At 52.6% G+C, this 15,050-nt stretch overlaps 5 protein-coding genes across 5 annotated transcripts; all 5 read left to right on the forward strand.

Annotated features, from left to right (window-relative positions):
* Positions 1-927: 927 nt before the first annotated feature.
* On the forward strand, positions 928-2,014 carry J4E86_009074 (uncharacterized protein; the record flags this gene model as incomplete). Its single annotated transcript, XM_051449581.1, has 3 exons — positions 928-1,459; positions 1,619-1,702; positions 1,857-2,014. The coding sequence occupies 3 exons, from the start codon at positions 928-930 to the stop codon at positions 2,012-2,014; spliced, it is 774 nt and encodes a 257-aa protein (XP_051299435.1).
* Positions 2,015-2,621: 607 nt separating this feature from the next.
* On the forward strand, positions 2,622-3,860 carry J4E86_009075 (uncharacterized protein; the record flags this gene model as incomplete). The annotated part of the gene is made up of 2 exons (XM_051449582.1): positions 2,622-3,290; positions 3,327-3,860. 2 exons carry the CDS (start codon positions 2,622-2,624, stop codon positions 3,858-3,860), a joined length of 1,203 nt encoding a protein of 400 aa, XP_051299436.1.
* Positions 3,861-4,137: 277 nt separating this feature from the next.
* J4E86_009076 (uncharacterized protein) lies at positions 4,138-6,211 on the forward strand (the record flags this gene model as incomplete). The annotated part of the gene is made up of 2 exons (XM_051449583.1): positions 4,138-4,708; positions 4,902-6,211. The coding sequence occupies 2 exons, from the start codon at positions 4,138-4,140 to the stop codon at positions 6,209-6,211; spliced, it is 1,881 nt and encodes a 626-aa protein (XP_051299437.1).
* Positions 6,212-9,062: 2,851 nt separating this feature from the next.
* On the forward strand, positions 9,063-9,800 carry J4E86_009077 (uncharacterized protein; the record flags this gene model as incomplete). Its single annotated transcript, XM_051449584.1, has 2 exons — positions 9,063-9,548; positions 9,654-9,800. 2 exons carry the CDS (start codon positions 9,063-9,065, stop codon positions 9,798-9,800), a joined length of 633 nt encoding a protein of 210 aa, XP_051299438.1.
* Positions 9,801-10,575: 775 nt separating this feature from the next.
* FAT1 (long-chain fatty acid transporter fat1) lies at positions 10,576-12,608 on the forward strand (the record flags this gene model as incomplete). The annotated part of the gene is made up of 4 exons (XM_051449585.1): positions 10,576-10,582; positions 10,680-11,065; positions 11,132-12,057; positions 12,104-12,608. 4 exons carry the CDS (start codon positions 10,576-10,578, stop codon positions 12,606-12,608), a joined length of 1,824 nt encoding a protein of 607 aa, XP_051299439.1.
* Between the last annotated feature and the right edge of the window lie 2,442 nt (positions 12,609-15,050).

Raw genomic sequence — 15,050 nt, forward strand, 5'->3', positions numbered from 1 at the left:
ATATAACCGGCATAATTGGCGAATCAATATGGACTCGGATCACTAGTTTGGGTATAAGGTCGGCAAATGGCATGATGGTTATTGACCCTTGGTACGAAGAACTTGGTCTTTCATGGCTGATCACCCTCAATAGCTGACTCGTCCTTGCTGAAGGGAACTGTTCCAGCAGCTGTGCATGCCTCAAGGTTGCATTCTGGTTTTGCGTGACTTGTTGATCCCTCGTCATAATGATCTGATGTTCGACAGACATAGCATTCTGGCAACTAACTAGGGATGGTGAAAACGTCAACACGCATATTCTGTGCTTATAACATGCTGAACAAGACAGTCTACTGTCATTCCCAGGGTGTCTCGGAACGAGCCCCGGGTCCACTCGGACTGCTGTGCATGTGGCGCAAAGCAGATGCATGAACAGCTCAGCTGACCAATAATGGCCATGGGCATGCAATGCAGGGGCAGACGCTTGGGGAGGCAGAACCTGGCGCGTCGCGGGCCTAGCAGTGTAGGCAGTGACAGGAGAAGCACAAGTCGGCAGGCGAAGAGTTTGCTGGTACACGTCTATCGGTACCAGCAAACATTGGGTGGGTGGCATAAGCCCAGGTATTGAGGCGGTGTTCTCGGCTCAGTAGTGGCTCTGGGTGGAGACGGCGGGTCGCTCTTGCCGCGTTTGCGGATTGCGGAGAAGGGCATAACAAGGCGGCGACGGCGACTTCCCAATCGCGCACGGTCGCCCGACCTTCTCTCTCACGCCCACAGGCCCGATACATCTCAACACCAAACTATTTTTCGCTGCCGCGCCCTCTGCACCGACGACGCCTGCCCGGAAGAATCCCCCCGTCGTGCCATCGTCGTCCACTCGCTTGGCCCGTCCAATCGCTCCCCTTTCGCATCACCGCCGCCCGTCGCGAGTGAAGTCGGCCGACCACCATGGCGTCTACAGCGGACCAAGCCCCCACGGCACCGCAAACCACTCCACAACAGCCCGCCGCAGGGTCGCGACCGCAGAGCAGCAGCGAAGGCCTGTCGTCCAGCCCCGTCGAGATGCGGACTCTCCAGGCGTCGGGCGCCGTCCCAGCTCCCGCCAGCACGAGCACGCATGTCGCAGAGACCCCCGTTCCAGCCGCGATAGCAGCTTCCACACCACACGTGGCCGAAATCAGCGCCTCTGAGGACGCGCCCGTCGCTGCTGCCCCGTCTGCGAAACCCGCACCGCCTGCTGCGTTAAATCGCGCAGAGACCGAGGCGATTGGGCCGTCGACCGATACTCCAGCCGCGAACCCAGACAACACCAATGGCCCCGTGCTGGTCATAATGCTGCTCCTCACCAGCGGCTCGAGACACCCCTACAAGATTGAGGAGAAGTACCTCAAGAAGCGCAACGTCAATGTCGAGAACATGGACCCCTACAACATCAGCGTATACACGCTCAAGGAGCTGATATGGCGGGACTGGCGAGAAGGTACGCATGCGCATCTCTTCTCTACGTGGCGCAAGAGCTGGGAGAAGCTTGGCTCGACAGTGGGGTGGCTATGTTGACGTCTTCGGTCTTGATCTGCATGGTGCCCAAAGACCATCCCTTTGCAGCCTTCGTCGTGCAAACGCTAACTCGTCATTACAGAATGGGAGACCCGGCCCACATCGCCAGGCTCAATACGACTGATACACTTTGGTCGCATGCTCGACGACAAATCCCCACTCAAGGGTAAGCACCTCCATCTCATCGTATCATGTCAACGTTCTTGGCACGGCTCGTCCAATCGCTCGGCACATGCCGATCATTGGTTAATGCAGCCACGACGCGCAGCCCGCATCGATAGACACTCCAGACTCCAAGGCCAGCTACTGACATCGGACAGACTGCCGGTTCCAGACAGACTCGCCCAACGTGGTGCACATGACAGTCAAGCCACAGGAAATGGTGGACGACGAGGAAAACGCCAAGACCGGCAAAACTGGCAGCCGAAGAGACAACGACGAGGAACCTACAGCTGGCTGTCGCTGCATCATTTTATAGGCATGTGATCAGTCGACGACACTCTGGGTCCGCAAAAGTATATACGACATATCGCGCGCAACGGTGGACCAAGTCTTTGGCCCGTCGCTTTTCTCATCGTACCCTTCGAGGGTGTTTCTGGTTATCATAATTGGCCGTTGCAGGCGGCTTTGGGTCGCGGCGTTTTGTGAAGCGAAGTTGGGTACTTTCCTCACTCAACACAGTCTAGTTTCTGCTTCCTTGCGAGCATATGGGGTTCGCAGTAGTTTGGTCGAACTTGGAGGTCATTTTCTTTATCTTTTGTATAAGTACGTACATTTTCTGCCGAGGGAGTATCGCTGGGTCAGGGGAACATGGGAATAGACCGTATTGAATCTTGTGACAAATCTTTCTCATGTGAAGTGATTAGAGTAGACGAAAGTGACAAGCGATGATAGTCGTGATGCGAGACGCTAGTTGCGCAATGGTATCGTGTCAAGGTGTTCGCAGCTGCCAGGTGGACCCTGATCCCGAGGTTGTGTTCGATGCCGTCATCAACGCTTGAGCTAAGCTCCGATGTCTCTTCATCACACCACGCACCACTTCCTACGACCATACACCGTCACGACTCAATTGCCCATACATCACTATGGTGCTTCAGGACGTCGACAATACAGCCCCGGAAGGCTTCTCAGATAACCCATACCCCTCCTCGGACGATCCATATGCTTCCGCGTCGCCGCCCTCCTCAGGCGCTCGCTTCGACGCGAGCGTCCTGCCCCAGCCATTACCGATCATAGGCACCTTCATGGGCTTCTCCGATCGCGCCGTTCGCTTCAAGACCGAAACTACCCTTAAATTCGCCGAGCGCAAAGTCGGCCGCCAACTGAATCCAGAAGAAGCGCAGGCGCTCGCATTCCACATATACCAGCTTGAGCAGACAAAGAGCTATTTCGCCTTCACAGGTGCAGCTGCAGGAACCTACCAATGGTACAGAACTATGGACAAGATGAAGTATCCCTTCTACCAGCCCAAGGTCGAGGACATTGACCGGAACAAGTTTGGTCCGATCAAGGGCAACATGGCGCAGTTCGCACGACACACATGGCGGTTTTCCCTGTACGTTCTGGTGGCGGGACAAATGGGCAACATTATCGGTCAACTACTCGCGCAACCCTTGGCTGCGGTCAATACCTCGAATGATCCTAAGCTGGAGCAGTTTGGACAGGAGTTGAAGGCTTCATCACACGCTGAAGGGCAACGGACCGCACAACAAGGACGTGAGATTGAGGATAGGCGACGACAGTTCCAGGAGCAGGTCAGGAACAAGGCAGGAGGTGGCCCATCACCACAGGTTAGCTGGGGCAAGCAGCCTCAAGGCAACGCTGATGGAGGCGACGACATGAGCCCGACCGCTGGAAACGAATCATGGGGTACCAGAACCGCGGGATCAGACACATGGGAGACGTTCTCGAACGACACATCACAACCAGCTCCACAACGCCAGCAAGCACCGCCCTCATCCCTTCCATTCGATGACGACGCTTCCCCCACTGGAGGCCTCTTCCAGGACGAAGTCAACAACCCACAACAATCACAATCCCAATCTCAAGCAAGACCTGGTGAGTCGTCATGGGATCGTCTCAGGCGCACCGGAGGAGGAGCAGCAGCGCCACTTCAAAGGCCACAGCAGCAACAATCGCGCAGAGCGGAACCGGAGCGCAGAGAGCAAAGGGAGGGGTCCACGCTTGGAGATTCGTATACGTTTGTTGCAGGCGATGAGGAGAGGGCCAGGGAGAGACAGCGCGCTCAACAGGAGTTCGATGCTAGGCTAGAGCAGGAACGTCAGGGACGAGATTTTAGTGATGAGGGAGGCAAGAAGTGGTAGAGGCGATGATTGGAAGGTATATCAAGGAAGGATGACTGATTTGTCGTATGCATGTGCGTTTCCCTCATTCATCTAAGTCGCGGACCCCTGACTTCGCACAGTGTGGTCACATGCGTGCTTTCACTTCCTCGTCTGCGGAGTGGAAACTTTTAGGCTTCTCTTGCTCGCTCCCATATAATCGCCCACTCACCGCGTTCACTTTTTCGAATGTCACTTAAATAACCTGCTCTCTCACTTTTCAACCTTTGCACAATCACCCAGCTACCAGCCGCCGACAATGAACGACGACGACTACGAAGCGAACGATAACTTTTGGAGTGATTTCTGGCCGAACGATTGCAGCCCCGAGGCCTTACAGCTAGCTTTGGCCATGAAGGAGTCTGGCGCCGACATTCGCCCAACACGTAATGGCTTCGAGGTCAACGAGCAAGCAGGCCGCCCACATCCCATCATAGGCGATGCGCCGAAATGCTGTCCAGATTCTAAGCACTGGACCATGGACGACGGTGACTGGGTCTGCATTGGGTGTGGTGCGGTGTACGCGCAGAACTTTTTTCACGCACCCGCGCAACCAGCTCCGGCTCCACTCCTTCCTCCAACTGACCTGGTGGTCAATGGAAATCTCGTTCTGCCGCCCATGTCTTGCTGCCTGAAGCCTGACCCTCGTGAGGATGGAGATGAGCGGACTCTGTGCGACCGCTGTGGCCAGGAATACTTCGATTATAAATATGATGAAGACTTTCAGAAAGCGATCGAAGCAGGCTCGGGATTTGGTACTGGTGGGCCGACGTCTGGTGAGTCAGGGCAATCGATGGTTCAACAAGCAAGTTCTCACTGGAGGAACCAAGGTAAGAGGACCCCATTAATATTCTGGTGAGGACTCATAGCTAACTTGTGCAGCCGATCTATACATGTACAATCTTCGTCAACCAGCAAATCTGAACCACGCTCCTCTTTCGACGGGATCGGTTACTGGCTCGAGTGACTTCCAGGCATCCACCGCCTATACACGTCGTCGTCTACGCGCACCGCGTTCTGAAGGCAATATTCGAGCACTGGGAGACGAAGACGACGAGAATCTTGCGGCTTCTCTCCGTGTACCTTCCTTCAACCCAATCCTTCCGCCAGCTCCACCAGTCAATGATCCCACTCCAGGACCATCAAAGCCCAAGGCAAGACGCGCGACAAAACCACCTACTATCACCTCCAACGTTCCGGTGCGACCCCGTCTGCCTAGATATCGCACGCCCACTCACTGTCTCACTTGCATGGCAGAAAAGGGTATCCGCAACATGAACTGCACACTCTGTCACCAGTGTCACTCCGAACGTCATACCACCGGCAGGTGCAAGATGTTGAAGCCAAAGTTCCACAAGTTCATGGAGCTTTCTGTGGAGCTACGTCAGCGCATCTATGCGCTCGCACTCGATACAGACCGACCCATCAGGCCTCATCTGTGCGACTATACCGACGATCAGGTCATTCAGTTCCACGACGACAACGCAGAGCATCACTTCGCGACCAGCGATCTCCTCGGTATCACCCGCGTCAGCAAGCAGGTCCGCGAGGAGTCACTTCCCATGTTCTATTCGACGAATACCTTCTCCATCGGTTATGATACATCGACTTATTTCGACCGTCTCGCGTACCTAGGCCGTTTCCACATGGTCCGCCACGTCCGGTTCCAGATCGATAACCGCAAGGAGTCCATGTCGCCCAGCATCCTGCGCCGCATGAACCAGTACATCAAGGAAGCAGACGTCTACGAGAAGCAGCTTACCGGTCCCGTTGGCCAACATATGTCGTCACTGAAAAAGCATCCCCAGTACCTCTACGGCGGCTGCCCCGAACTCAACACCCTCATCACACTCATGAAACTCACCTCCCGCCTCGACAACCAGCCCAAAACCCAGTACGAAGGAAAAGGCAAAGGCAAAGCCACCTCCGCCACCACCGCCCCACCCTTCCACTCCAAGCTCGTCGTCCCCGTCTCCTCCGTGCCCAACTTCATCGCCTACACCGCCTACAAATGGTTCCCAACCGTCATGTACGGCCTGGGCATCCAACTGCACTACGTCGACAACACGCCCTTTGCTTTTGTCGACGGCGGCACTGTCGGCATCACGTGGGAACAGCGGCTGCAGAAAAAGGATTTTGGCGATATTCCTGATTACGTTGATCCCGTTGATAGTAGCGGGCAGACGGCGGCGTATAAGATGGCGCTTAAGCTGGATCCGGGGTTGGAGGGGAGGCAGAGGCCGAAGGCGTGGGCGTATTTGAGGGAAACTTGTACGGGGGGGAATTCCCAGTGGTTTGATTTGCCGACTGAGGGGGGTGGGGTTGGGTATTAGGTTGTGGATTGATTGGTGGTGGTGATGAGATTGATGATGACATGGATAGATAAAATATGAGAGAAATCAATGCCATAGCATGAGATTACAGTAATCTATGAAGAGTGCTCCTAGAAAGGCAAAGTTGGTTGTGGAGAGCAGTCCCATGTACTAAGACACGTGAGGCTAGAGCACCTGCAGGCTGACTATAAGCAGGCAGGTACGTCCCACCCATCACACCCGACATCTCACATCACATTTCACCACTGCCATTCTATTCTGATTATTTCATACACACCAGTCATGTCACTCTGCGTAAGTTGCAGCTCTATACCCTTACGCGCGCTCGCCCGCGGCGAACATCCTCCAGGCTGGGAAAAGAAATCTTGGACCGACGACAATGGCATACCCTGGGGCCACAACAGCGAGACTTGGATATGTGATAGACGCCAAACTACCTTACCGCTATTGAGAAGAAGCGCTTTAGAATGTGTCATATGCAGCATGCTCATGCGGGATCTGGAAACACGGCCGGTTTACAAACGAGTCGCACAGGAACAGGATATGGAAGTCACCCCAGCATGGCTTCATCTATCCGAATCTGAGACCTACGGCACCAAACTTGATCTTTATCTAGATAAGGACATGCCTGAAGCTACTGCTGTGGAGTTTCGAAATAGATTTGGTATGTTTGGATAGGATCTTATTGCTGACCCATTGCGAGAACGCTAATCCAAGACAAGATACCCCATCTCCGAACTTATTCAAGCCAGTAAAATTAGAAGAATCGCTTGACTCGACGCCAGTGAAGCAATTTAGGGCTTGGTTTGATAAATGCAACGCCCGGCATGAGAGATGTTCTGCGATCCAGCAAGATTCGTTGTTGCCTACAAGAGTGCTAGATCTCGATGACATGCCCAGTTCCGACGCTCTAGCCGAAAACATGAAGCAGTGGCCAGAACTGTTTTCTCAATCCAAATGTAAGCTAGTCGAAACGACCGCTGGTCAGAAAGGGAAGTACGCAACGCTGAGCTATTGTTGGGGAAATGGGTTGCCGTTCATGACTACCACAGAGACGCTTTCAATGCGAAAAAGCAGCATCGGCTTTCAAGATCTTCCTAAGACGCTTCAAGATGCTGCTATGGTAGTGCGGTCTCTCGGCCTACGGTACATATGGATTGACTGCCTGGCCATTGGTATGAACCGACTCCTGTGTGTACAGTACCTATACTGACGCTTGTACTCTTACTATTAGTACAAGATGACACAGCAGACTGGGAGAAAGAATCTGCTGTCATGGCCGACATCTACTCCAGATCATACATCAACATCGCTGCATCCAACGCTTCACATTGCGGAGCAGGCTTCCTAGGACCACGGAAGATGCCAATGACTGAACGTATTGAGATCTACGATAGCGAAGGGGAACTAGAAGTATATCTCGTTGCCCAACAGACACGCAACTACGTAAGCTCCCACCCCCGAGACACCGTCGACTCATGACTAACATAACCCAGGCACTTCCAAGCGATCCCCTCGAAACACGAGCCTGGGTCCTCCAAGAACAACTCCTACCATCCCGCTCCCTCCATTTCGGCAGCGCCAACATGTTCTGGCGCTGTCCCGACGGCATCTCGCATGAAGAGCAAAGGCGAGGCTGGACGCACCTCTATACCCTCGACGCCGTAGTCTACAGCATCAACCTCCCCATCGGTGCCGCCATTGGCCAAGACGCATGGTTCCAACTCGTCCGCGACTACACCGCCCGCGGGATAACATACCCCAAAGACAAATTCCCCGCCATCTCAGGCGTCATGACCGTCTTGCAGCGTATGACTGGCGACGTCTGCGCTGCGGGACTGTGGAAGCGGAATTTCGCAAAGTGGCTCCTGTGGGTACCTAGGCATGATGTTGCGCCTTTTAAACGGTCGGATATTTGGACGGCGCCGTCTTGGTCGTTCATGTCTGGGAAAGGACCTGTGGATTACGGGTTAGGTGATCTTACTACAGGTATGAATACTTCGCTGCGAGGCTTCTGTGCATTTCTTGAAGAATGCAGGGTCGTGCCTAAAGGACTTAATCCGCTTGGTGAGTTGAAAGATGGGTGGGCAAAGATCAGTGGATCGGTGACCGACGTTACTGCTATCGGGAAAGATGTAGCGACAGGGAAGAGTCCGTATCGGTCGTGTAAGGTGCAGATGCGCGATCAAAGCTACCATGATGCGCGCGTTCTTTTCGATGTAGAGGCATATGAGGCTTGTGAGGTTCTGATCGTTGCGCCGGCTTTGGGTGTGGCAATCATTAGTACGGACAAAGAGCGGGGCGAGTATTTGAGGGTTGGACTGGTGGTGATTAAGAGGGTAAAATCCGAGGTGAAGAAAGATGTAAGTACAAATACGGTCAAAAGTGACGATGATGAGATCGCTAACATCATGGTAGCAGTCGAAAGAGTGGTACCCTGAAGCGGAGGACTATTCCGAGCCACGGTCGATTGTTCTCCGATGAGGTGGCGGACTTGCATGCCAAATACGAGGCGTGTGTGGATCATGTTGAATGTCGGCGTAGAATACGAGCCGCCAGTTAAGTAAAGGTTGAACCAATACTCATGATATTCATCGAGTATGAGCGAGTCTGACTTGGGGGACTCGCGTAGCCTCAGGTTTTCGACCATGGTTCGCTACCGCACATATCCATAGTCCAAACGACCAGGAAAATGGGCGAATTATTTGAGTAACACAGGAACAAAGCTGCGGATATATAAAGTGTGCCGTCAATCATTAGAAGTCACATATCGACCTACAATACTTCAACCCCAAAGCAAAAAATCTACGCATTTGCCACAAACAAAACATTAGAAAGGCTATACCCAAAGATGCCTTCCGAGAACGAACGACCAACCGATGAGATGACAACCCTTCAAGCTCAATGCACAGCCAAGTCATTCCATGAGCAGCTTTATGAACACCATAGGAGGGCGGCGACTACCCCGGATATAATGGGCCAGATTATCAGACCTGAGCCAGGTCTGTACCATCAGCAGAGCTACATACGCCATCGGTCTGGATGCGTATGTACCCTTCCTTCCTCACCAACACAAGAGTACAAACGCTTTGAGGGTGAATACGAGACCGCAGAACAATTCGCTCAGGATTGGAACCCAGCAAAATTCCCCAAAGCAAAAGAATGGACAAACGACGATTTCCACTCAGCGATACAGCACTGGACTTTTGATCGCAATAAGAAGAACACACCTGAAGCTATTGATGAAGCAGAAGCGGCGCTGTATGATCCAAACAGCGGTTCCTGGGCTGGTACGCAAGAGTGGGTTAGAGAACAACACGTTTGCGAGACAGTATATGTATGTCTCTTGAAAGTGTTGAGACGATATGGGTACTGGAGACATTCCATCACCCTTCGGTCCAAGTCTTGGGACGGCCAAAAGATAACGATATATCGCACGCAGGGGGCGGAGGACCTTCCCCTATGGCTTCAGTGTCATGGATTTGAGATTGAAGATGATGAGATTGTGGCTGATGAGGATGGGGAGGACGTAAAGAAGCTAGACGCTATGGTAGGGGAATGGCTTTCACACTTGGAGGTTACCGAGTAGACTTCTTAGGACGACGGATATAATGGAACGTTGTCCGTGTTAAAGTTGGAAACCCGCGATGCGTTTCCGCGCGAGCGAAGATCCAGTATGGTAGTGATCAGGGAGTTGAAGAACGCATAATCCCTCCCTTGGGATAGCTAGAGTCTGGGTCGCATTTGCTGAATACACACTATCGAAAGTCAACTACTTCGCAGCTCCTAAGATCATGTATACGTCTACGCAGATACCATTCTTAAAAATATCTCAGGTCTTTGTAGAATGCGACGAGACATGTAACCCATTCTGGTATTCTGACATCCATAAATTTGTTGGTACGATTGGCGTGTTCATGACGTCTGGACAAGATTTGTATGCGGTAACCGCAGAGCATGTTATCAACAACGGGTCTAGAGAGATCCTCAAGATCATAAAACTGCAGAGTATTGGATTGAATGATCGTAAGACATGTCTGACTGTTCGACTTAGAAAGAGACTGCAGATGATATGGCAGCAAAGCCCTGGGGTTCCCTGTAGCGGATGCCCGGAAATAAGCTACCCGGTAGAATGCGGGGAAGTCGACGGTCCCTGAATCGCGTCTCTGCGACAACAACAACCTCGGTGCACCTAGCTTTCCCCGACTCCCTGCGAAAGGAAGCTTTTGCGATGAATCACATTACCTGTTCTCGCGCATTGTCTTTGGTACACCCGGTTGATTGGGGTTAAAGAGACGGATCGGTCGTTGTATCTTTTATGAACACCTCTGGAACCGGACGATAAGTGGAAAGTGGTCGTTACTATGGCATGTAAGCATCTACCTCTATCCTCTCGTGGTATTCTCGGATGTTGACTATCTTCAAGTACCCATAATCGCCGGAGCAGCAGGCACAGCAGCCCTAGCAGCCTACCTCAACGCGAAATATCATATTGCCCATGACCTTAGGCGTAAACGCGGTGCTCTCTCGCCGACACAAGATGTCCTCGACTTCATCACCGACCGTGCAACTCGCAAACGTGCTCTCACGTACCACGCTTTCGAAGACCAGGTCCGCAACCAGCCGAACCATCCATTCCTCATCTTCGAAGGCAAAACCTGGTCATACAAGGAGTTCTTTGATGCATTCACCAGGGTGGGGAATTGGTTGATAGAGGACCTGGGCATACAAGCTGATGAGGTGGTTGCTGTGGATGGCGGGAACAGCCCGGAGTATCTGATGCTCTGGTTCGCTCTCGATGGGATTGGAGCTGTTCCGAGCTTCGTCAACTGGAACCTCACTGGGACAGGATTGGTGCATTGCGCAAGGGCAAGTATTCCTGGATCTGGGCGGATAGACACTGGCTGACTTCTGCAATAGCTATGCAACTGCAGATTCCTCATCGCAGACGCCGATGTCAAGAGCAATGTCGAGCCATGCCGTACGGATCTCGAGGAGACCGGCATCAAGATCCAGTACTACGATCCCTCGTTCTTCGCGTCGCTACCGAACCCGACTATTATACCATACTCGCGTCGCGAACACATCACTATAGAGTCCCTCCGCTCGCTACTGTACACTTCCGGAACGACCGGGCTGCCCAAAGGTGTGACTTTGAGCACTGGTCGCGAGCTCTTGACTGGCTACAGCGCCGCCAAATACCTCGAACTGAAACCGGCATCCAGAATGTACACATGTATGCCACTTTATCACGGGGCTGCGCATGGCCTTTGCGTTACACCGATGGTTCATGCTGGCGGTACAGTCGTATTGAGCCGGAGGTTTTCGCACAAGACCTTCTGGCCTGAAGTCGCAGCTTCAGATGCGGATATCATTCAGTATGTCGGCGAGCTCTGCAGGTATCTACTCAACGGCCCGACGAATGCATTCGAGCGGAAACACAAAGTAAAGATGGCATGGGGCAACGGCATGCGCCCTGACGTCTGGGAACCCTTTCGTGAGCGTTTCAACATACCCATCATCAACGAATTATACGCGGCTACCGATGGATTAGGGGCAACATTCAATCGCAACGCTGGTCCCTTCACGGCGGGCAGCATAGGTCTCCGAGGGCTGATCTGGAATTGGCGGTTCGGCGACCAGGAAGTGAGGGTGAAGATGGATGTTGATACGGAAGAGATCATGAGAGATGCAAACGGCTTTGCAATCAGATGTGGAGTGAACGAGCCGGGCCAAGTGCTGCATAGATTAACGCCGGAGACGGTGGCTACTTCACCAGGCTACTACAAGAACGAAGGTGCCACAGAGAATAGGAGAATTAGGGATGTGTTCGAGAAGGGTGATATGTAAGTCATCCTTCCAATCTCGTCGACTGCAAGCTTATGATAGTAGATGGTTCAAGTCTGGAGACATGATGCGACAAGATGCCGACGGCCGCGTCTTCTTCGTCGACCGTCTAGGTGATACATTCCGTTGGAAGTCAGAGAACGTATCGACAAACGAAGTAGCCGACATGCTCGGAAAGTTCCCGCAGATCGCTGAAACGAACGCATACGGCGTCCTTGTGCCTGGATACGACGGCCGAGCGGGGACTGCATCTATCGTTATGGCAGATGGAGTCACAGAGTCAACATTCGACTTCGCAGCCCTGGCAAAGCACGCGAAAGCGGTCTTACCGAGTTATGCAGTGCCGCTGTTTCTGAGAGTGACGCCTGCATTAGAGTATACGGGTACTTTAAAGATTCAAAAGGGTAGGTTGAAGAAGGAGGGTGTTGATCCGGATAAGATCACTGGAGAGGATAGGCTATACTGGCTACCGGAAGGTAGTGATCGCTATCTTCCATTCACGAAGAAGGATTGGGAGGCTGTAGTAGAGAAGAGGGTACGATTGTCATAGTGTTTCTATCATAGCTGACCTCACAACAAATGCATCATATGTCTTACGAGCCATTTCTGCTCCTGATTGAGTGCTACACCATGAATTCAACGCTTCCTAGGGCCTACATTGACGTTAAGTCATCTACTTTGCATGTTTTCATCTTGGTTTAGGCTGCAGACCTACTCAACCTCTTCCTTGTGTGAAGGGTACTGGTGACTAATTCAGGCCACCAAGGAAATCCATGTTCTCAAGTACAGGCGACGCCATCCCAGTTGGCCATCATCCACGTAAGTGCGTTGATCGGTCACTACATTTCTTCGATCCACTTTTGAACGACAAAAGACCCCACCGGGCATCAATCATCGTCGCCCTCTCGACATGCATCGCCTGCATTCTACATTCACTCCATGGCTGTACCATGGGGCTCATTACGCTGATCTCAAAAACACCTTCGGGGTTGTACGCTACGTCCAAGGCGCAGCTAGCCCCGTTGTGGCTGCATAGACGCTGGGGCGTAAGGGTCCACAAACCATGATCTTTCCGCCCACGACATTCGTCAGGTTCTACGTTACGGGTGACACACGTGGAAAGGAACGATGGCTAATGTGTTGGTTAAAAGGGTAGGTGATCGAGCCAATCAGGTGGCATGGGGTTGAACTTGCGTGCATTGTTGCGTGAGTCCCGAGAAGAGGGTTGAGTCCGGAGATTTGGTCTATGTTTTTCGGTGCGGCAGTTTGTCGCTTCATTATATGGGATACTATGGAGGATTTGGGAAGAGATTGAGTGTATGCTTGGACTGTAAAGATGGCTCGTTGTGCTGTTGAGATGGAAAGTAAGTTTGGTTGGGGAATGGGGCTACGTAGAGGGGTCCTCCTGGTGCTGATTGTGTTCTACGTGTCTCTGAGACCTAAATGCGCCACCTGTTGTGGTTCCTGGGATGCCTTAACATACATAAGCATTGATGTATAGCCTTTGGCTGTCCAAGATGATAGCCAACACGAAACAAGCAAGTGGGCAGCCAGGAATTACCTTGGCCTACATGATGGATCTCCTGTCAGAGAAGAGATAGAAGCATTAAACTGTCGGTAGATTTACCGGAGCGGAAATCTAGGTTGTAACCTTCGATAGTTTGCTGTCAAACTGTGAGGCGACGTTGGGCGTTGGGTAGCTCTGGCGTATTGAATCCCACGAGTCGCACTCGACCAACGCATCGTAATTACCCTTCAAACCATACTTTGGGACAAGCAGACCATGCGCTCCATCCACGAACAACGTTAGAATAAGTGAAGCATGATTCAGCAAGACGCGATCGTGATCAGTCGTCCCAGGGTAGACGAAGGGGACAACTGAAGCGAGCCGACAAGCGAAAACGTCAACCCGGATTCGATCAAACCTTCAATCGCCGTTAGAGCGCGCCATTCCCCTTTGACCCAAAACAACAATGCGACACTTTACCCCAACTCACCTCCAACAAAACTATAATACACACAGATCTTCACGCGACAGCCGCATACAGACGGTGTAGTCAAGCTAGCACCCAACTTCCCTAACCGCCACGCACCTGCCAATTTACCAACAGTAAGGAAAAGTCTCCGAATCCAGCCAAAAACACCACAAATCTCCCCCAGAAACTCTCCAGTTGGTCGGTTCGCTTGCTCCCCACCCCCTTTCGCAGCCCAGCCCCCACACGAAGGGGGGCGCGCAATACTGTATCGATCGCCATGCTCGAGTCCCTCATTTTCAGCCCTACAATCGCCCGCTGTCATCGAAACCAAATCTGAGGTTGAATCGTAATCATCGTTAAATTCAGCCCAACGGTTCTATTCCCATCTTAGATGGGGCAGACCAGAAACTTAGTAAACAGGTGGCATGCACTGGGCGTGTGATCGACCTAGCCGCCCACCAGCGCTCGGTACTCAACCTGTTACGCGTCCGGTGTGGAAAAAAGGGAAAAGGACCAACAATCATCTGCCGGACTTTCTGAACGGTGTGCGCAGGACTACGTTGGCAGTTGGTGCTTGGTGGTGGTTTAATCGGTGCGAGAACTGTGTATTCGGGGCGAATGTCGCGATGCATGGGTGACCGTGGCTAGGATCTGGTTCTGTCCTGGTCTGGCTCGGCTCTCCCTCACCTTCAAGTCCCTGACTCGACTCACCAACATGATCGTGGAAGTGATGCGCACGAACACCTGTCGAATGGAAAATGCCGGACGCTGCAGGGCTCAACGGCACATGGATTTTCGCTTTCATCGGGCTGGGCGCATCGCTGGACGCATACACCTCATTTACCAGAAAACGGGAATACTGGTAACACGGATTTCTTTGTTCCGCTTCGCAATACTGTACGGATTAGTACGAAGGCGGGATACGGGTTTTTACATTGGGCCGACTCACGACATATCGTCGTCAGGTTTGTTGTGCTATAGGGGGTTCGCGGAAGCTGGGGCAGGGGGTTTGGCCG

Source organism: Alternaria arbusti (genome assembly GCF_024043155.1).
Source record: "Alternaria arbusti strain BMP 1465 chromosome Unknown scaffold_15, whole genome shotgun sequence".
Classification (NCBI taxonomy): Eukaryota; Fungi; Ascomycota; class Dothideomycetes; order Pleosporales; family Pleosporaceae; genus Alternaria; species Alternaria arbusti.